The 16,753-nt window shown below is 40.7% G+C and overlaps 1 protein-coding gene and 1 long non-coding RNA gene across 2 annotated transcripts; both read left to right on the top strand.

Annotated features, from left to right (window-relative positions):
- Positions 1 to 1,773: 1,773 nt before the first annotated feature.
- Positions 1,774 to 2,688, top strand: LOC140858385 (uncharacterized). The gene is made up of 3 exons (XR_012141936.1): positions 1,774 to 2,017; positions 2,097 to 2,495; positions 2,656 to 2,688. It is a non-coding gene; the product is annotated as an uncharacterized lncRNA (long non-coding RNA).
- A 4,071-nt stretch (positions 2,689 to 6,759) lies between these two features.
- On the top strand, positions 6,760 to 8,984 carry LOC105047159 (MYB-like transcription factor EOBII). The gene is made up of 3 exons (XM_010925966.2): positions 6,760 to 7,008; positions 7,121 to 7,250; positions 8,502 to 8,984. The coding sequence occupies exons 1-3, from the start codon at positions 6,852 to 6,854 to the stop codon at positions 8,809 to 8,811; spliced, it is 597 nt and encodes a 198-aa protein (XP_010924268.1). The 5' UTR covers positions 6,760 to 6,851; the 3' UTR covers positions 8,812 to 8,984.
- Positions 8,985 to 16,753: the final 7,769 nt, after the last annotated feature.

Raw genomic sequence — 16,753 nt, forward strand, 5'->3', positions numbered from 1 at the left:
TTCCTGCAATTAAAGTCAAAGGCGAAGTCCGGCTCCCGTAGGAATCCGGACAAGGCTTACCGGCAGTTGATGTTGAGGACGGAGCCCGGCTCCCGTAGGAGTTCGGACGGAGTCTACTTGCGGTTGAAGTTGTCGGCGGAGTCTGGCTCCCATAGGAGTCCGGACGAAGTCTGTCTGCAGCCGTTGGAGTCGAGGACGAAGCCCGGCTCCTGTAGGAGTCCGGGCGGAGTCTTCCTGCAATTAAAGTCAAAGGCGAAGTCCGGCTCCCGTAGAAGTCCGGACAAGGCTTACCGGCAGTTGATGTTGAGGACGGAGCCCGGCTCCCGTAGGAGTTCGGGCGGAGTCTACTTGCGGTTGAAGTTGTCGGCGGAGTCCGGCTCCCGTAGGAGTCCGGACGAAGTCCTCCTGGAGTTGATGTTGCGATCGTAGCCCGGTTCCCGTAGGAGTCCGGGTGGAGTCCTCCTGGAGCTGATTCTGCTGAGGACTTTGGCTGTGGGTATTTCATACCCATCATAAGGCATGACATAAAAATTTAAATTTTATATTAGATGTAATATTCTAAATGATATATTTATATTTTATGCAATGAATTTTTAATTTATCAGAAACGAGCCAATCATAACATTCGTCCTAATGCAAGGATTGAACAGCGATGGTTGGTCGAGTTATTCCTTATGTGGCTTTCGAATCAGGTGTGATTTATATTTAATTATGGGATACATTAATTTTTGATACATATTTAATATCAGATAACTCAACAGCACTTCGTCGTATCATTTTTTTTTAGGTATCAAAGATGATGAAGATAAATAATTCAGATAAACTAATAGCTCTTGCTCGAGGACCTAACAAGATTGTGAATACATATAACTGTTTCATAATTAATAGCTTTAAATTTCATACTAGAGAACGGAAGAAATTTAAAAAAATACAGAATAGTGGTGTTATGGTAGAAGCGGATGGAAAATCCTATTATGGTGCACTTAAAGATATCTATGAGTTGGATTATTATGAAAAATTTAAAGTAGTATTGTTTAGATGTGATTGGATAGACATAAACTCACCAAGGGGTTTGAAACAAGATGTAAATGGATTTACACTTGTAAATTTTTCAAGGTTGATACACACTGGTGCGTTTTTGAAGGATGACCCATTCATTTTTTCATCTCAAGCTCGTCAAGTATTTTATGTACATGACGCAAAAGATAAGGATTGATTTACTGTCATCAAAACAAAACCTAGAGACTTATATGATATGGGAAACCAAGTGGAGGATGATGACGATGACACTTATACACAATGTATGTCCTACAATTTTGTACCAGCTGATGATTTAAATGCTACGATGACGTTGGTTAGAACAGAATTTGAAGGAAACACTACTGCTTGATTGTTACTGGTAATAATTATTTATGATGTATATATTTTACATTAATTATTATATTATTTTATTCCATATATTAACTGATTCTACCTTTTATTTATATAAATGCTAGGTGACATCATGCGTCGCAGGGGATGATATGCTGGTGTGCAGTTCCAGTTTTCACAGACAGAGGTCGGTACGTCTTCTTCAGCACAGCAGCCTGAGGCCAGTTCAGCTGCACATCATTCTGAGCCCTGTCCTTCATCATCAGCACAGCACGATCCTCCTGTTCATCAGCTAGATGATGAGATACACGTGCAGGGTATATATTATCTTTCATGTAATTTTATTTTTATTTTATTTTATATATATTTATGATATAGTTACTTTTATATATTTTTTACAGACGGATCCAGGAGAGTACGCCCCAGACGCGGACCCACAGTAGTACAAGATGTGTGGCAGATGCGTGAGGGCGAGAGAATTATTGTGGAGTGCAATCAGCTAGGTCAGCCAATTAAGAAAGCTGCCTGCTTATTGACTTCATTTTTGGGGACTGTTGCTCGGAGGTCTCAGCTATGTCCGTTGGGCTATGCAAAATGGAATGACATGCTTCCAACGTACAAAGTTGAGCTCCTCCGAGTTATAGAGGTAATGAATTGATGTTCATACTGTATATTAATTGTTAATCACTTATATAATTTATTTTATTTAACTTTTTTTTTTATAGAGCAAGTTTGTTCTCCCTCCATCCACTCATGATTTTGTAATGAAGTCTCTCAACCGCAAATGGAAAGAATATAGAGCACAATTGAAGAAGGACTATATGAGACAGGGTATGACAAAGGAGGAGGTTGCTAGGAATTGTCCTCCTGATGTACCCCCTCATCAGTGGATGGAGTTGGTTCATTATTGGTTCTCCGAGAGGGCACAGGTATATTATCTGCTCATTATCTTTTTTTTCTAAATATTTTATAAAAATATTGATTTTTATTATATATTATACATATAATAAGTTCTTTACTTTATTTTACAGACTTATTCTGCTATTGGTAGAGCTGCACGAGCAGCTCAGTCTGTTCCTCATACATCGGGGTCGAAGAGTTATGCACGACTCCGACAGGAGTTTGTATGTTCCTTAAACTTTCATAATTAACTTTTAATTTTTATGTTGAAATATTTATATAACTAATATCATTATGTATCGTGGACCATGTCTGTATCATGATACTCATATATTTTTTTAAATTATTATAACTGTTTGCTTAAAATTGAAATTATTTGTGTAGGTGGATGAGCATGGGAGGGAATCCGGTCAAGTGAAGTTTTACCGGATGACTCATACTTATCAGGATGGTACTTTTGTTCGAGATGAGTCGAGAGATTTATATGTACGGCATTATTAATATTCTATTTTTTACAATAATTTTAATTTAATTTTGTTAGCTATTAATGTATAACTCTTGTTTTCAAAATAAATACAGGAAAGGGCTACATCTCTTATTGCGGAGCGTGACGATGAGTCCGCAGCATCTACGCAGCAGAGCCGTATCGAGGCCGAGGTGTTCACAGATTTGATGGGACCATAGTGCTATGGCCGAGTGAGGGGTTATGGAGTAGGAGTCACCTCCACTCAGTTATCTGAGGTTAGTAGATATACGCAGCATGCTGCAGCAGATGCTCAGGATTCACGCGTTCGCAGACTCGAGGCGGAGATACAGGAGATTAGACAGAGTCGTGCCGCTGAGATGGAGGAGATGCGACAGAACCGTGCCGAGATGCAGGCCATGAGGGGACAGATTGATCGACTTACATCTTTATTAGAGATGTATGGCCCATCTCAAGTAAACACATATTATTAAATATATATTTTTATATTAATTTAATGATTTATATATTTTTATTTATAGATATGCAAATCATGCTTTTGATATGTTTCTTGTAGGCTCCAGTACATCAGGCACCCGTCGAGACAGCGGCACGTCACGTGGAGACAGCGACGACCATCCGCTTGCGGGTTGACATTATTTTGTTTTTATTGTATTCTTATATTTATTTATATTACTCATGATTGTAATGGATGATTAGTACTTTATTTTTATTTATATAAAATAATATCTTTTGGTTTGGTTAAATTTGCTATTTAAGTTTGCTTTTGGTGTGAATGATGGTGATTGTACATGTGTGAATGGTGGTGATTGTACAGATTTATGTTTGAATAATTGATATAATTTTGTACAGGAATGTATGTTTTCTTTTTTTTTGTATATAAAATCTGTATTTTTTTTTCTTTTAAGACCTTTAACAACGCTTATAAGCGTCGTTAAAAAAATTTTAACGACGCTTATAAGCGTCGTTAAAGATAAAAAAGCCGACGCTTCGAAAAGCGTCTTGGTATAGTGGAGGACGTGGAGTCATTAACGACGCTAAAAAGCGCCGTTATAATTAATTTTACGACATTTTAAAGCGTCGTTACCAAAATCTTTAACGATGCTTATAAGCGTCGTTAAAACATCTTTAACGATGCTTATAAGCGTCGCTAAAGAGTTAACAGCCGACGCTTCAAAAAGCGTCTTGGTAGAGTGGAGGACGCGTTGTCATTAACGACGCTAAAAAGTGCCGTTATAATTGACTTTTACGACGCTTTAAAGCGTCGTTAAAAAATAACGACGGTTTTAAAAAGTGTCGGCGTTATTCGCCTCCACTCTTACATAGACGACGCTTTTGCGACGCTTTTTGAAGCGTCGTAAACGTTATTTACGACGCTAATAAGCGTCGTAAAATAACCTTAATAGCGTCGTCTTTTAGCATTTTTGTTGTAGTGATTGGGTCAAATAGGGAGCAAAATTTTGGGGCCGGGGGGCGAAAAACTTCAAGCAGAACCCTAGCCCGATCCAAAGTTATCCCAATACCAAGCCCAATAGTGGTTGTTGTTAGTTAATGCATGAAACTTTACCGGATGTGGACCTATTTTGGTGCCTAGGTCAGACATCAGTAGTTCAACCGTGAGCAAATTAAATATTTAAAAATAATGAAAAATAAAATATGGAAAATATGTAATAACTCCATCAATTATTTATGTAGCATGTCACCCAAAAGAAAGTATAATTAACCTGAGATGGCGTCGTGGCGATAACAACAAAGGGAGTTGGGAAAGAAAGTATAATTAATCTGAGATGGCGTCGTGGCGATAACAACAAAGGGAGTTGGGAACATTGAGATGACAACTTTCACTAGGACAAAGCTTAAACTCTACTCCTTAAGAATAAAAAAAGGAAAATAGGGGTAAATTCTATTTATTTGTTTAGTTTTGAAGCACCTTGAAAGTGGTTAATCTGGATGGGTTGAAACGGTGCGACTCGAGCAAACTGAGCGACCAAATTCCAGAACAGGGGTTGCACAGCTTTTTGGAATTTAAGGGTTTCGAGTTGACCCAACCCGTAAAGATTTTTTAGGTAATAAATCGAGGTGGGTGACCCAGTCCACCAATCCGCATGCTTAGGTCTTCAAACGTTATCATTGGAGAACTACTAACTCTCCCAATGCCAATACTTCAAACTTGAGCTTCGCCGGGCCTTGTTTTGGGTTCAAGAACCATATATAGTATGTATGAACTCCTTCGTAAAATTCTGAACACTAAGCCCTAATATCTCACTAGGAAAACTAAGTTCTCAAAGCCATTTTTATTAGTGCTTTCTTCCTCAGTTTGCCATCCCTACATGCCAAAGCATTGACTTAGCAAAGAGACTCATCATCCACCATGCTTCATATCTCCTTCAAACTACGTTGCATCCTTGCTGGCCGCATAACTTTGTCATTTATTCGGCAAACCGCGTCCACCAACACTTTGACCAAGCTTTAACATAATTCTAGTCCTCCCCACTTATCATAGACCAAGTGAAACTTATCACATTCGAAGCGACGGCATAAGACGACAGGGTTTTGCCGTCAACTTGTTCTTGTTCTTATGTCAACAACCACCATCTTGTACAGCAATAGCGAATTAAGAGAGACGTCCATATGCAAGCTAATGATGATCGGTGAGTGAAGGTATGCCACGAACCTTGCACGAGCTCTGCTAATAGTTGCCACGTTGATGGATATCTCCTAGAGTGATCAACTTTTTCTCTCTCCAACGTACGTACGAGGTGAATAGAGAAGCTTCCACTGCGCAAAAACCTCTCCCAGCCACCCATTTAAAAATAAAATAAACTTGAAATTTCTAGGTGAAATGCTCGATTTACTTGTTGTTCCTGTCACCATCTTATTCGCTTATATTAAGGGATCACTCTAGGATATATTGTCACCTTTGTATGAGTGATACCATCCATGGGCCAAAAGAGATACTAGTTGTCTCAGGCATAACACTACCTTTAAAACACACGAATAACACTTTATGTGTAGACTTTAAATTGGTGTCTAAAGCCACTCAAAAGGACTTGGTTCCATCGGTTGGTACCACTTTTTTCAGCGTAGAGGTCCCAAGTTTGAATCCTAGGCGGTGCCTAATCCGACTGTATTCTCAAAGCTAACATGTAAAACTTGTGCACGGTGCCACGACGGAGAAAGATCAATGACGGATGGATCGAATGCATTAATTTGAAGAAAGAATCATATGCCATGTATGTCTAGAAGCTGTGTAAGATTTTCCATTTCCAATCCTAGAAGTAGCATGGTAGTTCACAAGAGAAAATATATAGGATGGTTGGCACACTGGCATGGAACTAGCTATGTGCACGAATGGAAGATTCGTGGATGTTTATTGAATAGTGACACAAGCCGTCCAATACGACAGTGTCTAGCTGTCATCCACTGATCAAAGTTCCAAGCGCCATGATCTTCGAGAACAACTTTTTTCTGTATCCACTGATCAAAGTTTCAAGCGCCATGATCTTCGAGAACAACTTTTCTCAGCTTCTCAGAAGAGAACGGTACCACAGCCAGTCCTATCGCCTGTAGCGTACGTCCCTAGTCGTTATATATATATATAATATATATATATATATATAACTCTGTACCTAACTTGGTTCAATGGTTAAAAACTTAAGCTCAAGTTTCAGTGCCAAACTGAGTGATAATAACATTTAAAGATGGTCTTGCTCCTTAATAGCAGTTTGGCAGAATATTGGAAATGGATATATATTATAAACTCATGGAAGCACTTGTGTTGCCACATGACGAGTGACGAAGCATTGCTTGAATGTAGAAACCATTACAACTTTACATTGGAAAAAAAAAAAAAAGAAGAAAAAGAAGAAATACATCTTTTACCTGGATTAAGAAAAGATAAATCTAGTCCTCTTAGGAAGCTAAACGTTGTTACGTTTTAATGATGATGTAAAGAAATACAAACCTCTCATTATTTCGTCTATAAAGCCTACAACAAGCTCTTACCTTTCTTCACCATCCACACTTTCCAAACTCCTATTTATCTCACACTCTTTCTTTCTGTCTCCCCCTCTCTCTCCTCTCTTCTCTCCCTCCCATGGTGGAAGAAGCGAATAGCATGGACAAGGGGATAAACTGCAGCGAAGAGGCTGAGGTGCGGAAAGGCCCATGGACCATGGAGGAAGACCTCATCCTCATTAACTACATAGCAAACCATGGCGAGGGTGTTTGGAACAACCTCGCTCGGTCTGCAGGTATCTTGTCTTCTCTCATCACCACTTTGTCTTCTCCTCTCACGATCTTGGCAGCTCTTCTTTATATCATCTTTTCTTTTTCTCTTTCCTTTGTTATTAACTTCTTGTGAAGGTTTGAATCGCACGGGGAAGAGCTGCCGCCTTCGGTGGCTGAACTATCTGCGGCCTGACGTCCGGCGAGGGAACATCACGCCGGAGGAGCAGTTGCTGATCATGGAACTCCATGCTAGATGGGGAAATAGGTGAGCTTAGGTTCAAAGGGAGAGTGGAAGTCTTTGGTTTAGATAGAATCGATGGTCTTATAAGGAACTAGCTAGAACCATGGCCATGGCAATATATGTGTGGACAGGATGCGATAGGACTATTAATCACTGGTCTGTATTATATTATTACCCAATAATTAGTGCACAAGAAACTAGAACCATGGCCATGGCTGCATAAGTATGGGCAAAATGCTATGTTTACTAATTACTTGCTTGTATTATGATGTTTGTATCGTAATATTGCTCAACGATTTATGCGTGATCTCTCTATCTCTCCCTCCGTCTACTTTCATTAGAAAGTACACGTGCATGGAATTATGGACGCAACGAAACTGGCAAGAGCCACTTCACGACTTCACTATTTTTATCACAATGGAAAATATCTAACTCTTGGAACTTGGATGTGGCTGTGGTATTTTTGTGTCATTCAAAAAAAATTCTAAGAGAGAAGCTAGCTTAGGAATATTGAATCACTTTTTTTTATTGAAGAACAATGATCATTTTCAAAAAAATTATACCTAATTTGAAAAATTAACTCTTATTCCTTGTCTTTCTTTAATTATACGTAATTTCTATCGTGATATAGTTTCTTTATAGCACTCATAAGATAATAATATTGAAAAAATTGCATAAATCAAGGTGCATCCGAATTCATGACAAGGTATCAGTATATTATTTATGCAAGTCTTAGAAATTATATTTTGCAATTACAACAAAAGGAAAAGAAAAAAAAAATCATTAAAGCATCGAATTTTGGAGACTTTACATTTCAATTTGTAGACCTCAGATCTTTTCTATTTAAAAGTTGTTTCAAATAAATAATATTGCTAAACCTAAAACATTGAAAACAACTCAATATATTCCAAATAAATCACAAAAAAAAAGTAATTGGATGCTGAAATCTATGAACTGAAAAGAGTGAGAACTAAACATATGTTCCCCTATTAAAAATGACATCAAAAAGAGTATACAAACAATTATCAATAAAATAATGAAGAACCACTATCAACTATTCTATGGCTCAATATGTCACATGTTAAAAATGAGAGATATTATCTGGCGTGCACCAGCTCCCAAAATCATCCATCCTTCTGATACACTTTGACAATATTTCCATAAATGCATGCATGCACCATACCGTTTCTTACACTTCACCATGTATCCATGCATTTAAGGTAATTAATTCTACTCATTTCTGATAATATCTATCTTCCTTTTTTTTGTAATGAGGTGGTCCAAAATTGCGAGGCAGCTGCCTGGGAGGACCGACAACGAAATAAAGAACTACTGGAGGACAAGAATTCAAAAGAAGGTTAAGCATGGGGAGTCCTCCGACTACCAGCATGCGATGCTCATTGATGAAGCTAGTACCACTACCAGCCAAACAAACAGTGTTGAAGATGGTGGGGCACAGCCGAGTTACACTCAACAGCGCGAGACCAATCCTGTTGCTCTTGCTCCTCCATTCTCCACTGAATCCTGTGATAATTTCTGGTCTGTCGAGGACTTCTGGTCGATGCAGTCTTTCAATGGCGATTAAATAAAGCGTGATCATGCTCATGGACAATGTTGATGATAGTAACTATCCTTTGGTATTAAACTATGTTGCTTTAAGTACTTGGTTATTGTACAAAGATACCTATGTATGGTTAAGCTTCGTAATGTAAGGACAGTGAGATATAATGATTATGCTTGGTTTTCACTAGTTATAAATTCGTGTCCAACAATGAAAAGCTAAGAGATCGATAGTGTCTACAAGTGGTTAGATTTAATTATGATCATGGTATGTGATGGTTAATCTCTAGTGGAAATATTTATCTGATACATACATCTTTAAAGAAATGTTGTTGCGGGACGGCATTATAAGTTCCACGTTCGTTGTAAGTGAGGGAGAGCCTGGCTTATATGGGATGAAATATTCTCTCTCTCATAAAGCACCTTTTAAAAGACAAAACCATGAGGCTCATGTCATAATAAGCTGAAGCAATATCTCATGTATATATATGGGAGCAGAGACCGATCCATCCACCTATGACCCTTGACCACAACATTGGTACCATCTGTGGAAAATTATCTCCTGCCCACACACAGATTCTCTTGTGACTTGGGGGCTAATATTGTTGAAAGATGATATTATTAGTTCCACATTAATTATCAGTCAAAAGAGAGTCTGGCTTATATGGAATGGAATCTTCTCTTTCCTGTGAAGTATTTTTTAAAGGACAAAATCACAAGATCCTGTGCGAACAATATCTCATGCATACAGCAGTGGAGGTTGACCCATCCGAGCCACGAGTCCTTGGTCGCAACAGAACTAGTTAGCATAAATAAGAAAATCCTTGTTTTTTTATGTTTGGAGCAAGTTGCCGGTTCTTGACAATTGCTAAAATTAACCTTATACCCATCAATGGTATGTATTACATAGGATGGCCTATCTGCAAGAGTTTATTTGTTGTTAACTTCTCAAAAAAAAAAAAAAAAACGAACACTGTATCTACTCTCTGCCAGACGCCCAATACCGAGCAAAGTCGATATTTTTATTGTTAGCCCGCCTCAAAATTAAGCACATGTAGAAACTGAAGGGTTTTCTCTTTATTGGCTGCTAAGAACTTGGCAGAAAATCCAATTCGTGTCCACGCTTGCATCACTTTGAATTCTAAAAGTTCCAGTTATTGTTATAATCACTATCATTCTCATGCTTATATGGTTATATATTTTTTATATTGCTTATCAAGGAAAAAGATAATAACTAGTAACCTGAAAAAAGAGAACATAAAGGAGAACAACAACAACAACAACAACAAGAATAGATGCTATATATCTCTAACTAATTACATGATCATTAAATCATGTAATTATCTAAATTTAAAGCTATATATTGCTACAACTAAAACTTAATTACACATGAAGATATTTTTCTACGTGACAAGCTGAGGCATGAGCATAAGAAGCACACCTGTACGCGCATGCACATGCATGCACTCACGCATGTCCCCTTGCTCAACCATTTTCCACCACCCAACTGCATCCTCTGCCAACCTAGCCATTCACGGCATACCCAATTCCGCCTTTAAGCGTCGGCCATTTTTGTGCCTGGCCAAGAGATCACTTAGATATGTGACAGCAGCCTAACAATTAGGTATTACCATGGTAGTTGCGCCGACCGATCTCATCGAGCACGTGCTCGGTGAACACCATGAGCCATGAACGAACTTGTCCTACAATGACTTGGCCTCAGTCTCTGCCAGGTATTTGATACCATCAATCTAAATCACAAACGTGCTGGAATTGAGATCTTTGGAAGGACCATGAGCCACAAGTTGTGGAGGGGGGGTGGTGGGCAAAGGTGTGAGGGGTGCACATGCTCTATTTGGGCAGTTAAGGTAAGGGTTTGGCATCTCTTTCATTTCAGAAGGTAGGGACTTTTACAAAGGTGGCCATAATTAGGTGTTACTATTTCTGAAAGGGTAATGCCTTTGGTTGATGGGCTTGGTACCTCCCCAGTGTCGTTAGAAAGCGGCCTAGAGCACGGGTCTCATGTCCTTTGTAGTCACGTTTTTTTGTTGGAGTAAAAGGTCTCCATCACCACATGCGTGAATGAGAGGAATTTTAAGGAGTGTGAGTTGAGATGAGAGGCCAATAGATGAGCATGGGGAAAGATGATAGGAACATGACTCTACAAGCCAAAATAAAATAAAATAAAATAAAAATATAAATAAAATGAGGGATGATGAAACACCGCCTCCAACCTAGATCAGACTTCATGTCCGGCCCGATCGAATGAATTTGTTAATAAAAATTGGCTCTTAGAAATAAGTTAGCCCCGATCGGACATAAAGTTAGACACAAGCCACAATAATCATGAGCTGGATTGGCTAAAAGCTAAGTCCTTGGGAATGGAAAGGAGGAATAGATAGGATGATTTTAATCTACAATTCAGAATAAAAATTTATTGTTTATATATTTCTTAAGTTTATTCTAGTTCTTGATTACTGCACATGTTTCATTCAGCAGTCTATCCAACCAATGTGATCGGCAAAAATCTCATCCTACAAACATCTTTGTTTCATTTTGTCACTTCAGATCAAAGAAAATGGATATGATATCTTCTAGATTGGGGAATATCAATAACAAACTTTTTAGCATGACCATCGCATTATTTCATTTTGAAAAGAGTATAAAAATATCCTTTGCATGAAGTTCAGAGCTAGTCTTTTTTGCATGAACGAACATTAATTTTTGGTATCAATGAGCATCTTCTCTTGCAGAGAAATTTGAGAATAAAAACTTTGCTTTAAGGCCAAGCTATCCTACTTTCAAGCATCCATATAAAGTCATTCAAGTCATTGGAGCACATGTAATCCAAAAATTTCTCTCTCTCTCGGATACGAAGAGAACTCAACCCTAACACTACGGCTTTGTAGGTCAAGCTAGCTAGCAATGCACATGAATTTGATAGACAATTGAACCATACTATTGATGATACATTTATAAGTTGAAATGGACCTGACCTTCTAGCTAGGTCCAGATATATAAACGTGCGGTTTGTGTCATTATTTTCAAGTACTGGTTTGCAAAACGGTGATCCATCTTTCCTATTTATTATGTAACATTTGTAGTCGCAGACACATGCATGGTTGGACCATCGATCTCTATCGCATGCATCAAGCTATGTGATCAACGAATTTGGGTTTGTTTCTATATCCATACAAATTAAAATTTGCTGATAGACGTCATGTCTCTAGGTATTCTACGCTAAGCCTCGGTTAGTATATATTTTTTGGTGGCTGATGGTTGAAGTTGTAACGAGGCTGTTCACTGGTACTACTACATTTTTTCCGATAATCCTTTTTTAAAATATTATATGGTATGAGATGGAGTTTTATCTTCCGGTGAGTCAACGTATTGACCAGTCTTGTAAAAGAAAAACTCGTGGGGTTCGAATACGAAGCAAGTATCCAAAATGAGAAATAATTCAATGATAAGACGTGGTAGAACATCTAAAATGTCCAAAAATTAGGATCGTAAATGTTTATGAAGCATCTTTAGCTAGGTAAATAGTCGTCATATGACGAAAAAGTTGGTCTGATTTTATTTTTTTAGAAGGGTAGATCAGATTTATCAAATGATTGCAGAGTAAATATATCCATGCATGGGCGTCAAAAATAAAATATCTAATATTTCATAAGAAACACTTAACGTAGCCGTCTATAGAGGAGATCCCATATGATTAGTTGTATATGTCTGCAGCATTGTTAGCTTCTTTATAAACATATGTGAAGTTGATGTGATTTTTGTTTTCAAATTATCTAAACACACTAAGTAGTGGCATTATGTGTCTTATCATATCATGATTGATGATAGGAATTATCATCTTATATAGCCTACCATATATTTTGATGCCTTGATTCCTATGATAAGATATAAGATGGTCTTCTAACTACGAACATTGTAGTTTCAACTGCGCATAAAAACTAACTTCTTTACATGGAGCATGGCGCTTAGCTCTGGTTTGTTCAAATAGGAAGTTTTACTCAATCCTCTGAGAGTTGTACCATATTCAAAATGAATCTTCCTAGTGTTCTTACCTAATCTACTAAATTATTCCTTCCTTCAATGGAGACTTCCAGTTTGGAAGTTTTAGGAAGATACTCTGTTCTGATGATGATAATGCAAATGGTTATCTGGGATAAGCAGCATGAGTTGATAGCTTAATTCCTCAAGCTAGTGAGAGGCAGTCACATGGTCAAGGAGGGTTTCAAAAGCTCCATAAACCCAACAGGCCAACAGATATTCTGCCATGCCAATGCAACTAAAATGCAGGGCTCTGGCCAAATGCTCCTAACCTTGAAATCATATATATCCACCCATCTCTGACAAGTTCTCTACTAGATCTAATCTGTTCTCCGATATTGTGATCAAGCTTTCCTCAGTAATTTCTCCTTCGTTGCCTGAGATAAATTGCTATACTCTTTTTTCTTCATGTAACTTTACAACTGGTTCCTGACATGCTCTCTGGCAGTCATTTTTGCTGAAAACCTAATTAGATATTGCTACTGTTTCAAGTTTTATGGTGGCATGGTAGCACAAGTAGCATCACTGATGTCTGGCACAAGTTGATGTGGCATGCTCTTAGCAGCAGGATATAACAGCTGTACAAGGTACAATACATGATGAAGGTGATGGAATATGTAGGACCCGACAAAGATGTCTGGCTTTCTAATGCCAGCACAGAAAATTAATGCAGTTGCTCTTGTTCTTTTGACTAAGAACAGCATTCACATTTCACAACAATATGATGCTAAGAATGGTTGAAATGAGAGCTTTATATGAACAAAATGATGCAAATATTTAGCTAAAAACACTTTGCTTCCATATTATAAAGTTTTGAATATCTAGAATAAATAAAACCGAGTAAGAAAACATTAATTTCAAAATTAATTGTAGACTTTTCAGCCTTGATAAAATTATAAGCAAAAGGGGGTCCTTGTAGCCTCATCAAAACCAATCTTTTACCCGGAAAATAAAACAATTAATTATGTACGATCACCTTTTGGATATGCATGACAGTTATCTGCTTTTTGGTTGGTCTGTTTGGTTTTGTTTTTTTGACCAGACAAAGCTCTTGAAACTCTCTCAAACTAGCATCTTCTCTATGACTTCGTTATTCTCTTCAAATTAATACAAGCCGGGTGGCTGCGCCTTGCAGCCTCCCTCATCATCATCATCAAAAAGAGAGAGAGAGAGAGAGAGAAAGATATGTATGACAGTTGACTGTTAGAGAATGCAACTTCAGGAAATACAATTGAACTGATTTTAGGTACAGTGCCATAGATGTAGACAATTCTTCAGAACTATTATCATTTTATTTAATCATTCATTCGTCAAAGATACAACATTGGCTGAAATTATAAGGATGACATAAACTGAATAATTAACTCATGTGCATTTCAGGATTCAATAAATAGTGGCACCCCATGATAACCAGCAGTTACAGCGTCTTCAACTTCAGGGTCCCCTCATTAATCTTGTTGATCTAAAAGAGTTTGATGTACAAGCAGAGCACCGCAACTTCGTTGTTGCTTTGTCCTTCTCTAATGCCATCTTCCTTTAGTATTGTCAGCACTGTATGCCAAACACTGCACTATTATCACAGCTCGTTTCCAGTTCTTGCCTTGAGTCTGCATAGCCAGCTCCCTTTAGCCCCTGTTAAAAGGCCAGTTGTCAACATCTTGGTTGTTGGTGCAAAAATCCGCTTGCGCCAGAGAAGCTGGAGTCGAAAAGTCGCGATCGCTGCCGGGACCTGCAAAGGAAGTCTAAACCGGAGGTGGGTTGCTCCGGCAAGACCCTCCGACGCTCAAGTCAGTTCTCTGCCTCAACAAGAATGGAGTGTTCAAACGGAGAATTTAGCAGAATTTTTAGATGAAAGATGAGAGCTTATTGAATAACGTATCTGGGGCCCCTTTTTATAGACGGAGGGGGCAGTAGCTTGACAGCGACATCTGTAACCGTCTGGCAGTGGGCTGCCCAGGGTCAGGCGGAGTTTGCTGCGAAGAGTAGTGGAGTGGACCTGTGGCTATCACCGGGATGTGCCACGTGGAGTCTGTCGCGGAGAGTGGAGCGGCGTCTGTTGTCGCGACTTGCCAGCGGAAGGGAGAATCGCGCGGTATCCGTCGCAGGAAGTGGAGCAGGATTGTGGCCGTTATTGTGGCCTGCCAGGGAGTGCAGATCCGTCGGCTAAAGTTCGGCAGCGGTCGGAGCTGATGACGGAGTCTGGCTCCCGTAGGAGTCCGGGCGGAGTCCTCCTTGCGGTTGGAGTCGTGGGCGGAGCCCGGCTCCCGTGGGAGTCCGGGCGGAGTCCTCTCGGAGTTGAAGTCGCGGGCGGAGCCCGGCTCCCGTAGGAGTCCGGGCGGAGTCCCCTGCAATCAAAATCAAGTGCGAAGTCCGGCTCCCGTAGGAGTCCGGACAAGGCTTACCGACAGTTGATGTTGAGGACGGAGCCCGGCTCCCGTAGGAGTTCGGGCGGAGTCTACTTGCGGTTGAAGTTGTCGGCGGAGTCCGGCTCCCGTAGGAGTCCGGACGAAGTCTGTCTGCAGCCGCTGGAGTCGAGGACGAAGCCCGGCTCCCGTAGGAGTCCGGGCGGAGTTTTCCTGCAATTAAAGTCAAAGACGAAGTCCGGCTCCCGTAGGAGTCCGGACAAGGCTTACCGGCAGTTGATGTTGAGGACGGAGCCCGGCTCCCGTAAGAGTCCGGGCGGAGTCTACTTGCGGTTGAAGTTGTCGGCGGAGTCCGGCTCCCGTAGGAGTCCGGACGAAGTCTGTCTGCAGCCGCTGGAGTCGAGGACGAAGCCCGGCTCCCGTAGGAGTCCGGGCGGATGCTTCCTGCAATTAAAGTCAAAGACGAAGTCCGGCACCCGTAGGAGTCCGGACAAGGCTTACCGACAGTTGATGTTGAGGACGGAGCCCGACTCCTGTAGGAGTTCGGGCGGAGTCTACTTGCGGTTGAAGTTGTCGGCAGAGTCCGCTCCCGTAGGAGTCCGGACGAAGTCTGTCTGCAGCCGTTGGAGTCGAGGACGAAGCCCGGCTCCCGTAGGAGTCCGGACGGAGTTTTCCTGGAGTTGATGTTGCGATCGGAGCCCGGTTCCCGTAGGAGTCCGGACGGAGTCCTCCTTGAGCTGATTCTGCTGAGGACTTCGGCTGTGGGTATTTTATACCCAATACCAGTCCCCTACTTCCGAGTTTGAATTTCGAACGAAGGAAGTACAGAGAGATGGGCACAGCCGAAACCATTCCCTCGAATCCTGCGCACTGCCGCCCCCAGATATTTTGGCATTAAATGTGCGCGTGCCGGAGTCTTTTCAGATCGGGGCGATACGAAGGGACCCTTCGAAATTCTCACCGGTACACTGGCCCAGGTACGGTGCCATAATGGCCCAGCTGATCCATCAGCCGCTTTTAGCCGCCCGCTGGGGGGAGTGGGACACGTACCGGGTGCGGATTGGTTTGGGGGGATTCGTGATCATTATGGCGTCGGATCTCAGGGTCTATTTAAACCCGTCCTTCCACCTTTAGGTGTCCTATTCCGTTCCAGAGTTTCTATCAGTCTCTGCCTTCTCTTCGAGAGCCCTGTTTCAGTGGGCATCTTCTCGAGCCGTAGGTGTCTTCCAAATCGTCCCTGTCTTCATCCCTCTGGTCCCTCAGAGCGACATAGGTTAGTTCCAGCACCTTCAACCTTCTTCTCACCGCCTAGGGACCTCTTCTCTGTCATTATTTTTTGCATCCCTCCGAGTTAGTTTCCTGTGGCCTCTCGTCCCCCATCCTGTCCATCTTCTTAGGGACCTTTAAAGCCCTCCTTCGAAACTACCCGAAATGTCGTCCGGCTCTTCCGCTCCCTGCAGTTCCGAGAGCTCTTCCGCCTCACACCCCCAGGTCCCCTGCTCTATAGACGAACCTGCGTCTGGGGCTGGGCTCCGCCCGATTTTT

The sequence above is a fragment of the Elaeis guineensis genome, chromosome 6 (genome assembly GCF_000442705.2).
Source record: "Elaeis guineensis isolate ETL-2024a chromosome 6, EG11, whole genome shotgun sequence".
NCBI lineage: Eukaryota > Viridiplantae > Streptophyta > Magnoliopsida > Arecales > Arecaceae > Elaeis > Elaeis guineensis.